This window comes from Doryrhamphus excisus, linkage group LG6 (genome assembly GCF_037039965.1).
Source record: "Doryrhamphus excisus strain RoL-2023G ecotype Guam linkage group LG6, RoL_Dexc_Guam_v1.1, whole genome shotgun sequence".
Classification (NCBI taxonomy): domain Eukaryota; kingdom Metazoa; phylum Chordata; class Actinopteri; order Syngnathiformes; family Syngnathidae; genus Doryrhamphus; species Doryrhamphus excisus.
In genome coordinates this window covers 22005021-22026576 of record NC_136362.1, presented here as the reverse complement: position 1 = coordinate 22026576, position 21556 = coordinate 22005021, and the positions used below count along the sequence as shown (strand labels likewise).

The 21556-nt window shown below is 38.9% G+C and overlaps 3 protein-coding genes across 4 annotated transcripts in view; all 3 read left to right on the top strand.

The window, feature by feature from the left end:
• Positions 1-268, top strand: part of LOC131137915 (potassium voltage-gated channel subfamily A member 1-like) — a 93785-nt gene extending 93517 nt beyond the window's left edge. The window contains exon 3 of the transcript XR_013627569.1: positions 110-268. The gene's annotated coding sequence lies outside the window, so the exon portion shown is untranslated. The remainder of the gene's footprint in view (positions 1-109) is intronic.
• A 5009-nt stretch (positions 269-5277) lies between these two features.
• On the top strand, positions 5278-16029 carry LOC131137912 (uncharacterized). The gene is made up of 15 exons (XM_078791667.1): positions 5278-5517; positions 6637-6762; positions 6830-7133; positions 7290-7952; positions 8046-8081; positions 9228-9283; positions 9405-9642; positions 9701-9826; positions 11379-11422; positions 11492-11564; positions 12457-12570; positions 12633-12758; positions 13486-13560; positions 13683-13720; positions 15411-16029. Exons 1-14 carry the CDS (start codon positions 5444-5446, stop codon positions 13716-13718), a joined length of 2091 nt encoding a protein of 696 aa, XP_078647793.1. The 5' UTR covers positions 5278-5443; the 3' UTR covers positions 13719-13720; positions 15411-16029.
• Positions 16030-16717: 688 nt separating this feature from the next.
• Positions 16718-21509, top strand: tnnt2d (troponin T2d, cardiac). 2 transcript variants are annotated; one of them, XM_078791668.1, is made up of 11 exons: positions 16718-16732; positions 16970-17049; positions 18151-18181; positions 18251-18311; positions 18379-18495; positions 18559-18636; positions 18717-18827; positions 20526-20638; positions 20739-20829; positions 21260-21297; positions 21372-21509. In XM_078791668.1, exons 2-11 carry the CDS (start codon positions 16992-16994, stop codon positions 21415-21417), a joined length of 744 nt encoding a protein of 247 aa, XP_078647794.1. In that variant the 5' UTR covers positions 16718-16732; positions 16970-16991; the 3' UTR covers positions 21418-21509. The 2 variants fall into 2 exon arrangements, with proteins under 2 accessions (XP_078647794.1, XP_057942331.2); XM_058086348.2 differs by lacking the exons at positions 16718-16732; positions 16970-17049 and having other exon boundaries at positions 18162-18181.
• Positions 21510-21556: the final 47 nt, after the last annotated feature.

Here is a 21556-nt window from a genome sequence, read left to right as displayed (position 1 = left end):
TTAAGTTGTAATTTCATAATTTTTTTAAAACAATTTTTTGTTTTTGAGTTATTACAGGTCAGCCCCCCCCCCAACATGCTCTGATTTGTCATTTTTATGTGCATGCTAGGTTAATTAGCCACTCCAAATTGTCCATAGGTATGAATGTGAGTGTGAATGGTTGTTTGTCTATATGTGCCCTGTGATTAGCTAGCCACCAGTCCTGGGTGTACCCTGCCTCTCGCCCCAAGACAGCTGGGATAGGCTCCAGCATACGACCCTAGTGAGGATAAGCGGTATCGAAAATGGATGGATGGAAAAAAAAACGGGTGGGGGAGTCAAGTTGCTACTTTTATAGGCTTTGGCATTTTTGTTTGTTTGTTTTCCGAAATATGAAAGTAGCAAAATTGCATGGTGTCATTTTCTGTTGCTTGCTTTGAACTATTCTGGATACAGGTGAGCATGGCATTAAAAAACAAACAGGAAATTGTATAAAAAGTGAAGCCCAACATGTGCTGACAGTTTCATATGTTTGTACTCCAGTAAAGCGCTTGACTTTTTAAATGTTTCAGATCCTCCCAAATTCCCGTGAAAAGTAGGAGTCATTAGGACTACATGGAATAAAGACATTGGATAAGAAAGTCCAACTTGTGCCGTGATTGTTCCCAACTTCCATGCAGCTTTGCCACACTCGGCCGTGGGTGGAATAATAATAATAATATTAATGCGTGTTTCAGACGAGTCCAGCAGGATTTAGGCGACCGTGGAAAAGGATGCAGCGTGGACGAGGAAGGCGGGGCTCCACGTCGGACATAAAAACTTCAGCTCGCTCTCTGCTCCTGTCTTGGAGCTGCAAAGCGCCGACTTCTGCTTGTTGGGTAAGCCTTGTCTTTTTTCTCAGGAAGGATTTTTGCATGTCAGCAAATGAGATGTGGTGCAAGAGTCGTTTTATTTCAATCCCACTAAGATCCCAATTCAAAGCAGGATTTTTAATAGCGGCAAAAATAGGTGCGTCCCATTACATCCATGACTGAGATGTCTCTTTTTAGCTGTTTTTGTAGCTTTAGAATGCACCAAAAAGAGAAAGACACGTGTGTTCATGTTGCACCTAATGATGGTGGATAATAGATGGCCACTTTATCGTAACGTGTTTTTTATTCACTTATTATTATTCACTTCACGGTGTTATTTTTCCTGTATTCTCCTAAAAATGACTACTTTTCCCCTTTCATTTTTTGACTTGATTCTTTTAAAATTACTGTTATTTTACTGAATTTTTCGCAATTTGTAATGATGGATGGCCACTTTATCTTAACGTGTTTTTATTCCCTTTTTAAGACGGTGTTATTTTTCTTGTATTCTCCTAAAAATCACTACTTTTCCCCTTTAATTTTTTGACTTGATTCTTTTAAAATTGTTCTCAATTTGTATTGATGGACGGCACCATATAAGTCATAAGACATATGAAGACATTTGAACTCAGGACTAATAATATTCCAAGGTGTTTATTCATGAATATTTGCCTGAAAAGAAATGATTGGTGATATACATGGCAGTACATGCAGTACTGCAGGGAGGTAGGACATAAAAACAAAGAGGCCGTGGATGAGTTGTGCTCCAATGGCGGACATGCCACGCCTCCATTCCTTTTATGGTAATGATGGCAAGGAGGCTGTCAATGAAGCGGGATGCTGTGTTTATGACCGGGGGGAGTGAATGTCTCCCAAACTAGACCTGCTATCTTTGTGTGTATATGTACTGTATACTGTATACTGTATACTGTATACTGTATACTGTATACTGTATACTGTATACTGTATACTGTATACTGTATACTTTATAAGCCGTGCATCGTACCGACTCGCTGACCATACATTTTGTATTGACTGTACGATAACCCGTCACGGGGCCAAAAAAAAATACAAGAATGGCGTGCCCTCTCCACTCCTGGCCGTCAGCATTATTTGTAACAAATGTAAATAATGTTTCTAAAGAGAAGCAATGAAGCGCTAGTGAAATGTCTTCCTGGTTAGCAGGTGTTGTTAGCATCATTATTCAAATTCCGGCCCCTTCCTGTCGTAGCAGAAAAGAATGTGTCTGGAATGTGGAGGGAAAGAGGTCATTTTTAGAGGTCGCGCAGCGGCAGATCTCGGCGGGAGTTGACGTCGCTGCTCTTCGTGCTCATCCTGGTCCTTTGCCAAAGCGGGAGACCGTCGGCTCACCACAAGGCTGCATGCTCGCTTCCTTAAAAGGAGACCAGATGATGAAAAAGAAAGATGGCTTCTTTCACCAGGACGCTTGCTGTTCTCCGACGCGGACGTGAAGCACGGAGAGGTGAAGAGGAAGTACAGCCCAGTACTGCTAAAGCCAAAGTGTACACAAACATTTGAATGGCGGCAGGACGTCGCGGCATGTAAACTGTTTGGATTTTATCTCCTGCTTCGAGAGCTTTTCCTTTTTTTGGTCATGCCGAGGAAGCCGCTTTGACTTTTGGATGGATTGTAAACGTTCCTCATTCATAACTTCATCCGGGAACCCAATGCTACTGATACCTACGCGTACACTAGACTTTTCATCTGATTTGATGATGATGATGGCCTGACGGTCGCTCACTTCCTGTCTGCGACGATCTTGTATCATGTCCCCCCACACAAGCAGCATTCTGTCACTTTCACTTTCTATGTTATTGTTATTGTTGTGTGAGAACGCTATCCATTTGTGGAACAGACACAGTGAAAAAAAAACTTTGGTGAGTACTCGTGAGTCAGTCAAACTCAAGTCTTCGTCAAGCACCGTGACTCAAGAGTCACTGAGTCGCTTGTCTTTGTCGAACACTTGTGAGTCAGTCAAATGCGAGTCTTTGTCGAGCACTCGTGAGTCATTGAAACCTGAATCCTCATCAAGCACCTGAAAGTCTGCGAAACTCGAGCACCCGTGAGTCACTGAAACTCGAGTCTTTGTCGAGCACCCGTGAGTCAGTCAAACTCAAGTCTTTGTCAAGCACCGTGACTCAGTGAAACTTGAGTCTTTGCCAAGCACCCATGAGTCAGTGAAAGCTGAATCTTTATCAAGCAACTGAAAGTCCGCGAAACTTGAGTGACTGAGTCACTGTCTTTGTCGAACACTTGTGAGTCTGTCAAACTTGAGTCTTCATCAGTCACCTGAAAGTCTGCGAAAACTCGAGCACCCGTGAGTCACTGAATCTGGAGTCTTTGTCGAGCACCCGTGAATCAGTCAAACTTGAGTCTTTGTCAAGCAATGTGACTCAGTTAAACTTGAGTCTTTGTCGAACAACCGTGAGTCAGTGCAAATTGAGTCTTCATCAAGCATCTGAAAGTCTGCGAAACTGGAGTCACTGAAACTGGAGTCTTTGTTGAACACTTGTGAGTCAGTCATACTCGAGTCCTTGTCAAGCACTGTGACTCAGTTAAACTTAAACTTGAGTCTTTGTCAAGTACCCGTGAGTCAGTGAAACCTGAATCTTTATCAAGCACCTGAAAGTCTGCGAAACTCGAGCACCCATGAGTCACTGAAACTGGAGTCTTTGTGGAACAGCCGTGAGTCAGTCAAACTTGAGTCTTTGTCAACCGTGAGAAACTGGAGTGGTCGCCAATCACCCACAATTCAGTTCAACTTGAGGCTTTCCCGAGCGCCGTGAGTCAGTCAAACAGTCAAACGCAATTTCTTTTAGAGTACCCGTGAGTCGGTGAAACTCCAGTGTTCGTCGGGCACCCGTGATCGAGCTCGGGCAGGGAAGGGATGGGAGACTCGATTCCAGGGAAGGACACGATTGAGTCTAAAGTGATGAACGACTCATCAATGTCTCCTCATGCTGGGACTGATATCAGGGTGGATGTCTGGGAGGAGTAAAGAACCATACATGTAGTGTAAGAGTTGGGAGATGGGGGAGTAGGAGTAGTAGGAGGAGGAGTAGGAGTCGTCGGAGGAGGAGGAGGAGGAGGGAGAAGGATCAGCTTTGCCTTTTGTGGTAGTTGAGGTTGTTAAAAGGCGCAGCAGGAATTGTTTGTGCCTCACAAGGACTGAGATAGAAAGCAGATTCTTCTGGATGACGTCTAGCAAGCCAGCTAATGTTACGCTAACCCTTTTCTCAAATTCATAGCTTTTCCTTCCTTCCTTCTTTTCCATATCTTATCCACGTCTTGTAGGAATTTGGCTTCATGTTCGGACTTCACATTCACACCTAAAAACTATTTCCACACCTCAGGGGTGGCCCTCCTCTGCTTATCTCAAATCAACACTAAAAAACAGCAAAAATCGTCAAAATATTAAAGAAAAAGAGCAGTAACCTAATTAGAAAAAGTAATAATTTTCAGAGAATAAAGTTGTAATATATTTTATATATTTATATATATATATTTTAGTAGAATAAAATTCAATATTAAATAACAAAAATTCATTATTTTCAAGTCGTAATTTTATGACAAGCAAACAAACAAAACAAAGTTGTCATTTGTGGAAAATTCGGTGATGTTAAAAGTTATAGAATATTATATAATATATAAATATATATGTATATATATGTATATATATCATATATATCATATATATTTACAAGAAAGTTTACATAATTTAGGGAAAAAACATTTTACAAGAATAAAGTCAAAATATTAAGTATTTGAAGTTGTAATATTTTCAGAATAAAGTCAGAATATTATGAGAAAAAAAGTCATTTTAGCAGCAGAAATATTAAAGAAAGAATATTTTTGATAGTCGTAATGTGAGAGAATTGTAATTCTTAGAAATTTGGTGAGGGAAACGTTGTAATATTATGGGAATAAAGTCATAATATTATAAGAGTAAATTCACAAGTCCAAGACATACAATTTACATCAAGAAAGTTGAAATAAAAAATGTAATAAAAACAACAGTAGAAATGGGAAAAGTAGTTGTAAATTTACAGGAACTAAATAAAAAGATTAAGTGAAAAAGTAAAAAAATAATGTCACTTTAGTAGCATAGAGTTGAAAAGTGGGGAGAATGTATAATATTTTGGGATTAAATGTCAGAATTACGGGGAGAAAATATACAAAATAATTTTTTCCAAGAATTAGGTTGGAGAAAAAGTTATAAAAATTGCAGGAATAAAGTCAAAATGTTATTAAATTAATTTTTATTTTATTTTATTTTTCAAGAAAATTAAACAAAGAAAAGCAAAACGTGGGCAAGACCAAAGAGTGAAGTTGGACACCATATCATATTACATATATGAACATAACATGCCCGTTTTGGAATGTGGTAGGAGAAGCTGGAAGATCTAGAAAGCGTTCCCTGTGGGTTATTGTGTGTAGCTGCTCTACAGGAGTCCACAACTCAATACAAATAGCACAATTGGTCCCCTTGAATAGAATGACCAAAATCCTGCAACATAGTGAAAGTCTACTAAAGTCTGCTTTTGACGGTTGACATTTTCTCTCCCAGAGAGAAAGACAATCGTTTGAGCATCATGGATGACGACTTTGACCGCCGCATGGAACTGCGGAGGCAGAGGAGAGAGCAGATGCGCCTGGATGCTGAGAAGTAAGTAATGGTAATGGTAATGGTAATGGTTTTATTTCATTTGAACATGCATCAGATTCCAATTGAGTGCATCCCATAATCAGTTCCCAGTTCCACATGTCCAAAAGGAGTAGGAAGAAGCAAAGCTTATTAAATCCTACCCCTCCATCTGGTACTTTTACAATCACTAACTCTTACATTTGTACACTTCCTGCTTTCCTAATATAGTTTTTTCTTTTTAATTTTTATCCTGTACGGAAGTACTGGGTGATATGAGCATCCAATGCCATAATGGGTACCATAGTAAGTGTCAATATAGTGATATATATATAGCACATCATGACTGGTTCAAGACTCTTCATCCTTGTATTATGGCATTATGAATTATCCTTACTGACCTTTTTAGCCAGTGAAGATTGCTTTTCTAGTTCTTATCCCATATTTCCACACAATAAGTAAGATATGGTAGAACCAGAGAGCAATAAAGAGTGTGGAGTGATTTCTGATTGAGAACAAATTTAGCTTTGTTCAATATTGAAATATTTCTGGCCACCTTATGTTGTATATTTGTAATATGAGGTTTCCAGCTCATATTTTCATCTATTGTGATCCCCAGAAATGTATTTTCCTTCACCCTTTCAATGTCTACACAGTCTATTTGTATTTGCTGGTGCGTGTCCTTTCTGCTGTTAGCAAACAGCATGATTTTAGTTTTATCTAGGTTCAAGGACAATCTATTATCATATAAGCATCTTTTTAGTGGGACCATTTCTTCTCTGACCTTTCTAATGATTTCATCCAGAACCAAAAGCAGTGGTATCATCCGTGAAAAATAGCAGCTTTAAGTCTTTGGTGACTTTGGAGATATCATTGATGTACAAGTTGAACAGTTTTGGTCCCAGTATTGACCCCTGGGGTACTCCGCATGTAATATTTAAAGTTGCAGATGTGTATTCTCCTAGCTGTACGTATTGCTTCCTGTCAGCTAAGTAGCTTTTGACCCATTTTAGAACTAATCCTCTTATTGCGTACCTTTCTAATTGAGTTATGAGGATGTCATGATTGTGACGATCGCATAGTGAAATATGACAGTAATTTTGTCTGGTAATATTTTGGCTTTATTCTTGTTTAATGTCTCAGGATGGGCTACACGAATGAGGACGATGAAGAGGCGGCTCGGGAGCAAAGGAGACGTGCGAGGGAGGAGAGGAAGAAGATGAGGGAACTGGAAGAGTCGGGAAGCGTCGACGTGATCAACGCCAACAAGTAGGAACGCCGCCATCTTACCGTGCAAGGCTTTTCACCACATCTGACAAACAAGCCGTGTTTCCAGCGTGACGGAGACGGAGAGCGAGACCTCCGCCATCGGCATCCCGGCCGCCGCCGCCACCGACGACGACCAAGCCCTGTTGGAGCGCTTGGCCAAGAGGGAGGAGCGCCGGCAAAAGAGGATGCAGGAGGCCATCGAACGACAGAAGGAGTTGGACTCCGGCTTCGGCACCACCAACGGCATCCATGGCGGAGGTGGGCAGGGACACACGGAGGAGGGAGAGGAGGAGAACCCGGTCCGGGAGGACGAGGTGGATACCAAATCTTGGAGGAAGGAGGAAGACCAGCCAAAGAGGGAAGAGGTGAAGGTGAGAGTTGGCAGATGGAACCATGTGACTCCATCAGCCAATCATCATGATCATCCCAAATTACTTCTATGATGTTATCAATCATCACATGACTGCTATCAGGAGATCAGGTGCTCCATACGGTTCTTTGTGCTGGAGGGTTTTTGTTCTTCGTAGGACCCGCCCATAGATGAGGAGGAGGAGGAGAAGGAAGAGGAGGCTGGTCCTGATGCTGCCAAGGATGAGAAGGAGAGGAAAGAACAGAAAGAGGTAGAAGAAGAGCAGCGTCTGGAAGAAAAGCAGAGGATGGAGGATGAGGAGGAGGAGAAACACAGACAAGAAATGGAAGAAAAGCTAAAAGAGGAGGAGGAACAACAAAGGTTGAAGAAAGAGGAGGAAGCAAAGCAGGAAAGGGACATGGAGGAGAGGAGGAGAATAGAAGAGGAAGAAGAACTGAAGCGAGAGCTCGAGGAACGACAGAGGAAAGAGAAGGAAGAAGAAGACCTAAAGAAGGAGATGGAGGAAAAGAAGAGGAGAGAGGAGGAAGAGGAAAAACTAAGGAAGGAGATGGAGGAGAAGACGAGGAGAGAAGAGGAAGAGCAAAAACTAAAGGAGATGGAGGAGAAGACGAGGAGAGAAGAGGAAGAACAGTGTCGGAAAGAAATGGAGAAGAAAAGGAAGGAGGAGGCGGCGGAAAAGCAGAAGAAGAGAGATCTGGAAGAGAGGAAGAAGAAGGAAGAGGAGGAGAAACGGAAAAGGGAAGCCGAGGAGAAGAGGAAGAAAGAGGAGGAGGAGAAAGACAAGAAGAGGAGAGAGACGGAGGAGAAGAAGAAAGATGAGGTTTTCTGTTTGATGATTGACATGAGCTCCCTCAGTGTGTGATGTTGTCATGATGTTCTCATGATGTTCTTTGTGTTTACGTTCCTTCCAAAGGACAGCAAGCTGAAAAGATCTTCCCTTCAAGAAAAGGTAAAAATGGTTAAAGATCCCGTGGCTTTGTTGCTATGAGCTGTCTTTGGATCTCCAAGAAACGCTGAAGCACTCGTGTGGGCTTCCTCAAATACACCTTTTAACATCAATAGAGCCCTCTGGACATGGAATAGCACCCCTATAGTCACCTTTACACTCTTATTACCTGATAGAGTACACATCATAAGAGAAAATAAGACATATTAGTCATACTAAACTTGTTTACCACCTTTTAAATATACCTTAGCATCAATAGAGCCCTGTGGACATGAAATAACACCCCTATAGTCGCCCTTACACTCCTACTACCCAATATAGTAGTAATAAGAGAAAATAAGACATATTTGTCGTAATAAACCTGTTTACCATCCTCTAAATAGACCTTTTAACATCAATAGAGCCCTGTAGACGTGAAATAGCACCCCTATAGTCACCTTTACACTTATATTACACAATATAGTAAACATAATGGTCATGATAAACCTGTTAACCACCTTCTAAATATACCCTAGCATCAATAGAGCCCTCTGGACATGAAATAACACCCCTATAGTCACATTTACACTCATATTACACAATATTATACAAATTTCCCCACTGAGGGACAAATAAAGGCATATCTATATTACTCAATATAGTAAACATAATGGTCAAGATAAACCTGTTAACCACCTTCTAAATATACATTAGCATCAATAGAGCCCTCTGGACATGAAATAACACCCCTATAGTCACCTTTACACTCCTATTACCCAATATAGCAGACATAATGGTCATGATAAACCTGTTAACCACCTTCTAAATAGGCCTTCTAACATCAATAGAGCCCTCTGGACATAAAATAACACCCCTATAGTCACCGTTACCCTGCTATTACCCAATATAGTAGACATAATAAGAGAAAATAAGACATATTGGTCGTAATAAACTTGCTTATCACCTTCTAGATAGACCTTTTAACATTATTAGAGCCCTCTAGACATGAACTAACACCCCTATAGTCATCTTTACCCTCCTATTAGCCAACATAGTATGAAGAGAAATAAAGATGTAAATGTGTTTCCTGGGGGGGGGGGCAGACACGAAGTGATTTGTCGAGCAGTTTTAGCTTTGCTAGTTTTAAAAGGTTGTGTCCTGTTTGAGCAGAATGAAGCAGCCAAGCTAAACGGAGGCCTGCTAAAGAAAGCAGTCAAGCTATCAAGGTGATGATGAAGTCACATGACTTTGACCTTTCATGTACTTTGGTCATCTTCTTGTGTTTTGGTTTATTCTGCGTGTTGGTAATAATAGCAGTAATGTGTAGTAGCGCCTTTTGGCCAGCAGGGACGACGTTCCCTCGGACGAGTGGAAGCGCCAGGAGGCCGAGCGCAAGCTGCAGGAGCTCAAGCGGCGGCGTAACGACGCAGACGGCGAAGAGATGGAGAAGATGAAGCAGAAGCAGCAGGACGCCGAGGCCGAGCTGGAGGAGCTGAAGAGGAAGCGGGAGGAGAGGAGGAAGGTCCTGCAGCAGGAGGAGCAGCAGAGGAAGAAAGAGCTGGAGGACAAGAAAGCTCAAGAACAGGTGAGGAGGAACGTGAGGCTGCTTGATGGGATCCTCTAAACGGGTTCTCTTTCCACAGGAGGAGAGGAAGAAGATGAGGGAGGAGATTGAGAGGAGGAGGGCGGAGGCTGCGGAGAAGAAGAAGCAGCTGGACCGAGAACCTGTCCAGCCCTCCTTCACCATCAGCCCCAAAGGGTCTTCTAAGGTCGTTGCTTAGGAGCTTTGGAATGGAGACGATGCTTTCAACGTAGCACAACAATCACAAAACTCCTGGATCTGCAGTTTTTATGCCGATCCATCTAAATATACCTTAGCATCATTAGAGCCCTCTAGACATGGAATAACACCCCTATAGTCACCTTGACACGCCTATTAGCAATATAGTAGACATAAGAGAAAAAAGTAAGACATAGTGGGCATAATAAACCAGTTTACTTCCTTCTAAATATGCTTTTTAACATTATTAGAGCCCTCTAGACATGAAATAACACCCCTATTATTATAGTCACCTATTATTATAGTCACCTTTACACTTCTATTACTCAATATAATAGACATAATAAGAGAAAATAAGACATATTGGTCATGATAAACCTGTTTACCACCTTCTAAATATACCTTCTACCATTATTAGAGCCCTGTAGACATGAAATAACACCCCTATATTCACTTTTACACTCCTATTACTCAATATAGCAGACATGAGAGAAAAAAACAAGACATAGTGAGCGTAATAAACCAGCTCCTTCTAAATATGCTTTTTAACATTATTAGAGCCCTATAGACATTAAATAATACCCCTATAGTCACCTTTACACTTCTATTACTCAATATAGTAGACATAATAAGAGAAAATAAGACATATTGGTCATGATAAACCAGTTTACCTCCTTCTAAATATACCTCCTACCATTATTAGAGCCCTGTAGACATGAAATAACACCCCTATATTCACTTTTACACTCCTATTACTCAATATAGTAGACATGAGAGAAAAAAATAAGACATACTGAGCGTAATAAACCAGTTTACCTCCTTCTAAACATGCTTTTTAACATTATTAGAGCCCTCTAGACATGAAATAACACCCCTATTATTATAGTCACCTTTACACTTCTATTACTCAATATAATAGAGATAATAAGAGAAAATAAGACATATTGGTCATGATAAACCAGTTTACCTCCTTCTAAATATACCTCCTACCATTATTAGAGCCCTGTAGACATGAAATAACACCCCTATATTCACTTTTACACTCCGATTACTCAATATAGTAGACATGAGAGAAAAAAATAAGACATAGTGAGCGTAATAAACCAGTTTACCTCCTTCTAAATATGCTTTTTAACATTATTAGAGCCCTCTAGACATGAAATAACACCCCTATAGTCACCTTTACACTTCTATTACTCAATATAGTAGACATAATAAGAGAAAATAAGACATATTGGTCATAATAAACCAGTTTACCACCATCTAAATATGCTTTTTAACATGATTAGAGCCCTGTAGACATGAAATAACACCCCTATAGTCACCTTGACACTCTTATCAGCCAATATAGTAGACATAATAAGAGAAAGTAAGCCATATTGGGCATAATAAACCAGTTTGCCACCTTCTAAATCCATGGCCACAGGCATGCCACAGGGTCGGCATGTCCCGGGTCAGACTGCCCCGGGACATGCCGACCCGACCCGATGAAGCAGATTCCTGCCTGCTTGACAAGCTAACTTTGGTTTTTATTTGTGCAGATTGGGGAGAAGGCGGAATTCCTCAGCAAATGTGCCCAGAAGAGGCGAGTCATTTGTTAGCCGTGCATGCTAAAACAATAAAGCATAATCAGCCTCCATCATCCTGTTTCCAGTGTGAGAGCGTCACACTCGCCCGTGGTCTCCAAACTCAACAGCAGACTGGAGCAGTACGCCTCCGCCATCCAGGTACCGGCCGGCGCTTTTCTGATGTATTGCTACTTCTGCTAGCGACCTTGTTAGCCAAAAATCACAACTTTATTTTGCTTTTTGTTTCTCGTCTTCCAAAAACTTGATTTGTTATTGGAAAAGTGAAAATAGCATAATAGGTCCCCTTTGAAGAAGAAAATACATATCCAGTCAGTTTCTACCGCTTATCCTCACCAGGGTTGTGGGGAAGAAAATACATCATTTTTTGTAAAAAAAAAAATATATATATATATATATATGTATATATTTTTTTTTGTTTGTTTGTTTAATTTAAAAGTTGTATTTTTGGGAAAATTAGTTTTTTTTTTATAGCTAAAAACGCTCAGTTTCAGAAAGTTTTTTCCAACACTGGCTCCCTGTGATGTCACAATGAGTCTGGCTCCCTTATATGGGCGTGCCCGTGAATAAGATGAGTGGGACCAATCACAGCGGAGTGGGCATGCTGTGGGTGGAATGGATTAAAAGAGAGAACGCTTGAGAAATCCAAGGAAATACAAATGAATAGGTGCAGATTCTGGAAGATCTAGAAAACTTTCCATGCAGTTATTGTGTGTAGCTGCTCTATAGGAGTCCATGATTCGATATAAAGGGCCCAAAATGAGCATAATGGGGCCACTTTAATTGAATTTAATTATTTAATTTAATTAGTTTGGCAACTAAAAGTAAGCTAACAATGTAATTAATTTTAATGAATTCAATTAAACTACATTTTGATTGATTTTAGATTTAATTTGAGCAAAAAGACATGATTTTTCCTCCTGATTTGATGTTTTTTTCTGGTTGAATTGCAACTTTATGAGAATGAACACAGTATAAATATTTTGGTATGGATCCATTCATCCCAACTGTACTTTTGGTTTTGTTTGTACAGGGGAACAAGGAGGTGAAATCCCCCAAGCCTGTCATGGCCGACCTCCCTTCAGGGGGCACACGAAGCATAAAGAACATGTGGGAGAGCGCCAACGTGTGGGATAATAATAATAAGGTGACTGATCCGTGCGTTCCGGACTGATTCCTTACTGATACGTGCTTCTCTCCCGCCCCCAGGATGAGATTTCTACGAAACGCGTCAACAGTCGGACGGCGAAGCCCGCACAGGTGGAGAAGCCCCCTGGCGCAGCAACAGCGCCACCACCAGCCGCACCGGCGGCGGAGACGACAACAAAGTCTGCGGTAAGCGCCGTGTTTCGCACTCTTCGTGTCAATCCCGTAATCCTGTGATAATCTGGACATTCCGGCCTCATTCGCACCTCTCGTCGTATTTTGGAAGCGTCGTCTTCAAGCGGCGTGCAGCTGCCACGGCTGTGGCCTCGCCGTGACCACGTGCGGCCGGGCGGCGGGCGGCATGTGACCCCAAATTTACCAACAATATCTTTAGCCTACCAGAAAGTCACCGTTTGCTTGGTTTCCCCCAAGACTTGACTTTCAGGACCTCTGAAATGTCATACATGATATTATCAAAATAGACCTTTTAACATCAATAGAGCCCTCTAGACATAAAATAACACCCCTATAGTCACCTTTACACTATAGTAGACATAATAAGAGAAAATAAGACATATTGGGCATAATAAACCTGTTTGCCACCTTCTAAATATGCTTTTTAACTTAGAGATTAGAGCCCTCTAGACATGAAAACGGCCTCGCCATGACCACGTGCAGCGGGCGGCATGTGGCCCCAAATTTACCAACGATATCTTTAGTCCACGAGAAAGCCGTTTGCTTCTCCTCACCGTTTGCTTGGTTTCAGGACCTCTGAAATGTCATACATGTTATTATCATACATATTAACACAAATACTCACTATCATATAAAACTAACACATGCACTATTATAATATATATGATTATATAACATATATTACATCATAATAAGGCTCTTTCAACTTTTGGACTAACAGGATGTGAATAAAGAAAAACAAGTTGGCAACAAACGCAACCTGTGGGAAAGCAAGAACAGCGCCGCATCAGCCAAGGTAACGCACACACGCACACGCACACACGCACACACACACACACGGACGTGCACACACCAGTTGTTTCAAGCTAGCAACCACCCTAAAAATACACCCGCCCATTTTTGTTTGTCCTTTTTCAGGTGTCGGTTGGACTGAAGAGCAAGTTTGGCAACTAAAAGTAAGCTAACAATTAAGCTAACTTTCAATCAAACTTCAATCATGTGATGGGGTGCATGAGAAAGCAGGAAGTCCAATCGTCCATCAACTATCACAAAAGGCTGAAACAAACATTGAAAGGTGGAAGGAAGTTCCATTCTCACAACGGACAATGAAGCTTCGGTCTGTGCAGGGGCGTCAAACGGCGCACTGAAGGCCCTCGTCTTACTGGCTTTTTCGACTTCATCTTTAATATTTTAACAATATGCTCTGAAAATGACAGGATTTTTTTTCCTCGGAATACTACCAGTTTATTCTGGTAAAATCAGGTTATTTTTTCATCTTTTTTCCATTATTTCAACTTTATGCTGTGAAAATGATACCTCATAACATTATGACTTTATGTTCAGAAAATTGCCACTTTTTCTCGTAATATTTTGACGTTGTTGTTGTAAAATGGCTGCAGATTTTGTTTTCTGGTAAAAAAAAAAAAGAAGAAGTCAGGGCAGTTTCAGCCCCCCCCCCCTTTCTACAGGCCACTCCCTTTCTGTCCTTGACTGGTTTGGAGGTCTTGGACTCCATGTTGTCAGTTAGTCTTTGGGTGTGCGTCTATATTTAAGACAAAGCTGCCACCTTGACCCCGTTGGTGCAAAGACAAAGTGTGGGCACGAGGGCGGCGTTCCTATGCATAGCAGCTGCTCCCATTTTCACATTACGGCCGACAACTCCGTGGGGGCGGGAGGGGCGGGGGGTTACCGGAGCGACACCTCATTTCATAAAGCAGGAAGAATTGGAAGTCAGAGTTGGGCTGCAATGACCGAGGCCCCTGTGATAGTAATAATAATAATAATAATAATAATAATAATAATAGTATTCAGATGTTGACCGCTGAGCTCCAGCACGAGCCAAATACTCGCTCCCGGCTCAGGCACTCGGTCCTGATCCCAAATAGAAAATATATGTATGAATAAATATACTACATAAATAAAAATAAACATGATCAAAATAAAAGTATAATACATTAAAAATGACGTCAATAAAACTATATGCAATGAATAAAAAAATAAAAAGTAAATGAATATAATAAATAAAAATAATTTCAATAAAAATGACTTCAATAAAAGTATAGTAAATAATAACTTTTAAAAGTATAAATAAAAATGAACAAAATAAAAATAAATGTACTACGTAAATAAAATAAGCATGATCTAAATAAAAGTATAATACATTTAATGAATGAAAAATAAAAGCAAATGTATATGTAATAAATGGAAATAATTTCAATAAAACTATACGCAATGAATAAAAAAAATTAAAAGTGAATGAATGTAATGAAAAAAACATTTCAATAAAAATGCCTTCAATAAAAGTATAATAAATAACTTTAAAAAAATACAAAAATACAAATAAATGTACTAAATAAAAACAAACATCTCAATAAAAGTATAATACATTTAAAAATAACTTTAATAAAAGTATATGCAATGAATAAAAAAAATTAAGGTAAATGTATATGTACTAAATAAACACCAAAATAATTTCAATAAAAATAACTTCAATAAAAGTATAATGAATCAATAGAATGAATAAATGTTTAAAAACAAACCCCAAAACAAAGTTGAATAAAAGTGAAAGTAACCAGTCGGTGCCGACTTCATGACCAAAACAACACGTGTCTCCCATTTGACGCTGACCTGTTTCTCTCATTCTAGTCGCTCTCGAGCCTCGTCTACAGACACCGCAGCCCCGCCCCCAGCAAATATTCCCCGCCTGCTTCAAGCGTGACACTTGCATGGTCACATGACCGGTATGAGCGCCTTTGAAGAATCGGAACGTGCGTTCAGCGGGATCGGTTGTTGCATCCCGAAAATAAAAACCAGTGAGACTCCGTCTTGAATGGCGAAGCTTCATCAGGATCTTTGGCAGTTTCATCTTCATTTTTTTGTGCTTTAAAGTGCAAACAATGCTAATGCTAACAGTGATGCTAACAGGCTCGTTTTGTTCGTGTGCAACATGACAGAGATTTTGTGCAACAAGACATGACGCTAGCATGATCTAACTTGAAGACAGTAGCGGTAGTGAAGTGTGTTTACATGCATCATATGCTTTAGCTAACCTTATGTTTACACGTTTAGCGTGCATGTTATTATTATTATTAAGAGCCATGTCCACATGAACACTGCTATTAAAATCATACTTTTTCCACACACTTTTTGGTGTTTTTTTCAAACAAAAACTTGGAAGTAGTACTTAATATGTACTGTTGTTGAGTCGTTGCAAAATGTGAGCAAAAATAAATGCCTTTTTTTCATAAGTTTATTTCAATAATAAGAATATAAAAATAAACGTATCTGATGGACATGAATGTGGTGCAAGATCATAATTGAAGTACCGATATCATTTCATAAATATTAAATGTTTCAATTCAATCTCAACTTCATGGGGTTACAAACCCACTTCAAAACTATATTGCCAATTGGGCGGATTTGAAAAAAGTCACATAAAAGTAGTGTAAAATAGTAAAAACGACTAAACCAACAGTTATTTTAACTCAATGTCTTTCGGCAACATGTTCGGCTGTAATATAAACTTCTATGATAGGACCCTTTTAAAAATACGGCCATTAAACAGGACAAAACCACCTGTTAGTAGCGCTGCTGAATTAGCAGGTAGCTTGATATGCTTTTGAATGGCACTGGCAAGTATAGATGAGAATGGACAACATAAAAAAAAAAAAAAAAAAAAAACAGTACGGGGCCAAAACTGGGATTGGTCACTACGACTACAGCAAAGGGAGCTAAACAGCTAGTCAAGCAAACGCAGTAGCTGCCCCCTTGTGGTCTGCTAAGCCCTTTGTTGAAGGCTACTGACTGAAGGGTCCGCGTGTCCTCCAAAGAGAGGCGTGGTCTCAGTGGTGCAGAGCTGTCATTGGGTGCTTTCAGTCACATGACTGCAAAGGAAGGACAGGATGACTTTATGTATCCTTCAGTCTACTGGCCAAGCTCAAGGAGGTGCAAGTTGGTGAAGCTCACAGGTAAGGAAACGCTCCTAACAATAAACATCCATCAGGAAACGCTCCTAACAATAAACATCCATCAGGAAACGCTCCTAACAATAAACACCCAACTTCTAAAACGCAGAAAAATGATTCAGTAAAAAGAGTCCTATTTCTGTGACTTGGTACGTTCCAGACGTGTCATTGGGTCTCCTTGGGGTGGGGGGGCTTTCTAAGTCTGTTCAGTGATTCTGATGTTGTTGTTTTCGGTTTCAGACTTCTCAAACGCGGCTAGAAGATGTCCGACACAGAAGAAGTAGTCGATGAGGAAACCCAGTATGTCCCCGCTCGTAATGAAAAACAAAAATGCATAAATGCTGTTATTAACTGATGGCTCTTTTTCCTGGAAGGGAGGAAGAAGGTAAGAGCATTCCCGTCTTCCGTACGTTAAATAGACCGATACATTTGACTCGTCAGCAGGTAAGAAAAGTTTGCCGCCATCTTTCCAAACATGGCCGACGACGTTTGTGACCGGAGACCCCGTGACGCCAACTATGACCTTCAACTCACATGTCACATCACATCACGGGCGTCCAACCAGATAATCAATACATGTAATTAAAAAAATAAATGTAAAAAAATAAAAATAAATGTAATCAATACAAATAATTTCAATAAAACTATATGCAAGGCAATGAATAAAAAAATAAAAAGTAAATGAATGTAATAAACAAAAATCATTTCAATAAAAATGACTCCAATAAAAGTATAATAAAAAACTTTAAAAACATATAAATATAAAATGACCAAAATGCAAATAAATGTACTAAATGAATAAAAATAAACATCTCAATAAAAGTATTTTAATACATTAAAAATAACTTCAAGAAAAGTATATTGAATGAATACAAAAATAAAAGTAAATGTATATGTATATGTAATAAATAAACAGAAATAATTTCAAAATAATTTAAAATAAATTAAAAATAATAATTTAAAAATAAATCAATAAAAGTATAGTAAATAATAACTTTAAAAAAGTATGAATAAAAATGACCAAAATAAATGTAGTAAATAAACATGATCTCAATAAAAGTATAATACATTAAAAATAACATTAATAAAAGTATTACTAATATTATTAAAGTTATTTCTTAAAATATGATGACTTTATTCTGCTAAAATGTTATTTTTCCTTATAATATTACAATATTATTCACAGAAATTGACTTTTTCTCCACAGTAAGCATATTGGTAATAACTTCCCCCCCTCATAAAAAAAAGTTTTTTACATATTTCAACTGAAATAATCATACACACACGGCTGCAGATGAGGTTATTGATTTAAGGAAATACTACGCTAGCTGTAGTTTTACTGCGTAAGTGAAATAATTTGGTATGATTTTGTCTTCCAGCGTTGATATTCCGAGTAATATTTTTTGTATCTTTTCTCCCCAAAACGGAAGATGAATCCAAACCCAAGCCAAAGTAAGTTCCCTTGACTCTCATTCCACCGAGGACTGTTTAACACTGTGTAATCAAACGCCTATTCCACAGATTCATGTCAAACATCGGCGCCCCAAAGATCCCGGACGGCGGCGAGAAAGTAGACTTTGACGTGAGTGTGAAGTTGGAGATAAAAGTATTCTTCCATAATATCAATAACAGCGTTTGCGTTCCCGCAGGACATCCACAGGAAGCGTCAAGAGAAAGATCTGTCGGAGCTCCAGTCTCTGATCGAGGCTCACTTCATCCAGAGGAAGAAAGAGGAAGAGGAGCTGATCGCCCTGGTCAACAGAATAGTGAGTGACAAGAGTCGGGTGGAGTCAGTGTCGCCACGGCAACGCCTTTGCTTGGCTTTTCAGGAGAAGCGGCGTGCCGAGAGAGCGGAGCAGCAAAGGATCCGAGCCGAGAGGGAGAAGGAGAGGCAGGCCCGGCTGGCCGTACGTGACGTGGCGTCCCCGCACCGTGGACCTGGGAAGTAGTCAATCAAGCGTCTGACTGCATTCATGCGTGGGTCCAGGAGGAGAAGGAGCGCAGGGAGCTGGAGGAGCAGCGCAAGAAGCTGGATGAAGACGCCAAGAAGAAGAAGGTCCTCTCCAACATGACCCAGCAGTACGGCGCCGGACAGAAGGTCACCGCCCTTTAGTCATGACTTCATTACATGTCACATGGTGTGTGTGCCGTACTGTGCCGTCAGTGTCCGCGCTTGCCCTTCGCCACGCTTCAAACGTCCCACGTATTGTACGCGCCGATTGATTTCAGTAGTGGTGCTGAGCATTTCGTCACATTCAATCATAGGGATGTTTCATTTCATGTCTGTCAGTGATTATGAAAAAAAAATGGAAAAATAACTACAATTTTTTAATAATAACTTGTTTATTTTTCTGTTTTTTAAACAAACAGTAAAATAACTTTTTTTATTATTCAATTTTTTTCTGGGTTTTTTTTCATGTACACTGACAGAAATTCAATAGCAGAGATGGTTAATTTAATGCCTGTCAGTGTATATGAAAAAAAAGAAATGGAAAAATAACTACAATTTTTAAAAGTATTAAAATTTTAGATATTTGTCTGTTTTGAAATGTAAATACACTGAAAAATAAGTAAAAGTTTTTTAAATTATTTAAAAATTGTAGTTATTTTTCTGTTTTTTTCATACACTGACAGACATTCAATAGTAGGGATGTTTAATTGAATGTTTTAAATTTTGGGGTGGGGATATTTTTCCCGTTTAATTACGTTTAAAAACGAGACATTTTTTTAAAGTTATTTTTCCATTTTTAAACGTAAATAAACAGCAAAATAACTTTTTTATTCAATAATTTTAGTTATTTTTCTGTTTTTTTTCATGTACACTGACAGACTATATCAATAATAGGGATGTTTATTTTAATGTCTGTCAGTGTATATGAAAAAAATAAACGGAAAAATAACTACTATTTTTTTAAATGATTTTTAAAAACTATTGTTATTTTTACATTTTTAAATGTAAATAAACAGAAAAATATCTAACATTTAAAAAACATATTTAAAAATTATAGTTATTTTTCAGTTTTTTTTCCATATACATTGACAGACATTCAATAGTAGAGATGTTTAATTTAATGTCTGTCAGTGTAAGTGAAAAAAATTAATGGAAAAATAAAATTATTTTCAATTATTTAAAAACATTAGTTATTTTTCCGTTTTTAAACATAAATAAACTGAAAAATAACAAAAAATTATATTATTAAAATGTAAAATTATTTTTTTTGTTTTTTTTCATATAAACTGACAGACATTCAATAGTAGTTAAATTAATGTCTGTCAGTGTATATGAAAAAAATCTTTTAATTTTCAAATTATTTAAAAATTGTAGTTATTTTTCAGTTTTCAAATGTAAATAAACGGAAAAATAACTACAATTTATTTATTAAAAAATTGTAGTTATTTTTCCATTTTTTGAACAAAATTAAACTGAAAAATAACTACAATTTTTAAATAATTTGAAAAATTATATGAAAAAATAAATGGAAAAATATATACAATTCTTAGATAAAAAATTTTTTTGTTATTTTTCAGTTTTTAAAACTAAATAGACATAAAATAACTAACATATTTTAAAATTTGAGTTATTTTCCCGTTTTTTTTCATAGACAGAATTCATAATTTTCTTACAAAATACAATTAAATACAAAATGTCAGTTTCAATGGACAAAAAAGAATAATGTTTCAATGCTCTAAGCCTGATGATTTTGGACATCATGCTCCAATTCCAGCAACACATCACAACTAATTACAACCACAATGATACAAAAAGATAACATTGGATTTCTTTTTCCTCAAACAGAGTGAGAACAGAAGAGGAGGCAAGAAGCAAACGGAGAGAGAGAAGAAGAAGAAAATCCTGGCCGAGCGCAGGAAGGCGCTAAACATCGACCATCTGAGTGATGACAAACTTAAGTATGACAAACGTGGATCTCTCCATCAAAACCGGAAGACTGGTTGATTGCTGCTAATCACGTGTGTGTGTGTGTGTGTGTGTGTGTGTGTGTGTGTGCAGGGAGAAAGCCAACGAGCTGTGGCAGTGGCTGATGGAATTGGAGATGGAAAAGTATGACCTGAATGAAAAATTTAAAAAACAAAAGCTAGACGTAAGTCCTCCCACTGAACATTCCGACTACAACGACTACAAGAATGTATCCCACTGGACATCAGCTGTAGTTGCCCCCTCTCACTTTTTCGCAAACAAATTTCTAATTTAATTTCTTCTAAAAAAGGACCACCGCTTTTCTACGTTTATGTTGTTGCTTTATTGATAATGTTTCTTCCTCAAGCACTGAGATTTTGCACTTTGTTCCGTGGCCCTTGAATGCACCGTAGTGTGCTGTCTTCCGCAGTCAATGCTGCCTCAAAAACTTGAGGTGAATACTTAATATGCAATGCTACGTCATTCCATGGAATGACTTATTGTTTTTCCTGGCATGGAGCGATTGTCCCGGATCGTAACCCCCATGAGAAGCGGGGCCCTACTGTACTTTGTCATGAAAGTCGATACCGAGTGCGTCTGTGTTGTGCTTCCAGATCAACCTGCTGCTGGTTCGAGTCCAGGATCACCAGAGGTAAAGCTATGTGAAACACTATTTCGTGATTAAAAGTGTCTGATTTTCTGCATCATTCTCCTGTGTTGTTTTAGTACCAAAGGTCGCGGCAAGGGCAAGATGGGGGCCCGGCTGAGGTAAAGCGGACTGCCCCCCTCCCCCAGGAAGGTGACAGCAAAACACCGCGAGTCAAAGCATCCATATTTCATATGAATAAACCGATCCATAAGCTTCACAGGCTTGTTTTTCTTTGAGCATTTGTAGCATTTCCTATGGGAAA

Bases quoted from the DNA above. Each gene is read 5' to 3' on its own strand.
- LOC131137912 (XM_078791667.1), top strand. From the start codon at position 5,444: ATGGATGACGACTTTGACCGCCGCATGGAACTGCGGAGGCAGAGGAGA. The intron at 7,953-8,045 runs GTTTTCTGTTTG...TTCCTTCCAAAG, and splicing joins AGGAGAAGAAGAAAGATGAG to GACAGCAAGCTGAAAAGATC. The intron at 11,423-11,491 runs GCGAGTCATTTG...TCCTGTTTCCAG, and splicing joins AGCAAATGTGCCCAGAAGAG to TGTGAGAGCGTCACACTCGC.
- tnnt2d (XM_078791668.1), top strand. From the start codon at position 16,992: ATGTCCGACACAGAAGAAGTAGTCGATGAGGAAACCCAGTATGTCCCC. The intron at 18,828-20,525 runs GTCACCGCCCTT...TTCCTCAAACAG, and splicing joins AGTACGGCGCCGGACAGAAG to AGTGAGAACAGAAGAGGAGG. The intron at 20,830-21,259 runs GTAAGTCCTCCC...TTGTGCTTCCAG, and splicing joins TTAAAAAACAAAAGCTAGAC to ATCAACCTGCTGCTGGTTCG.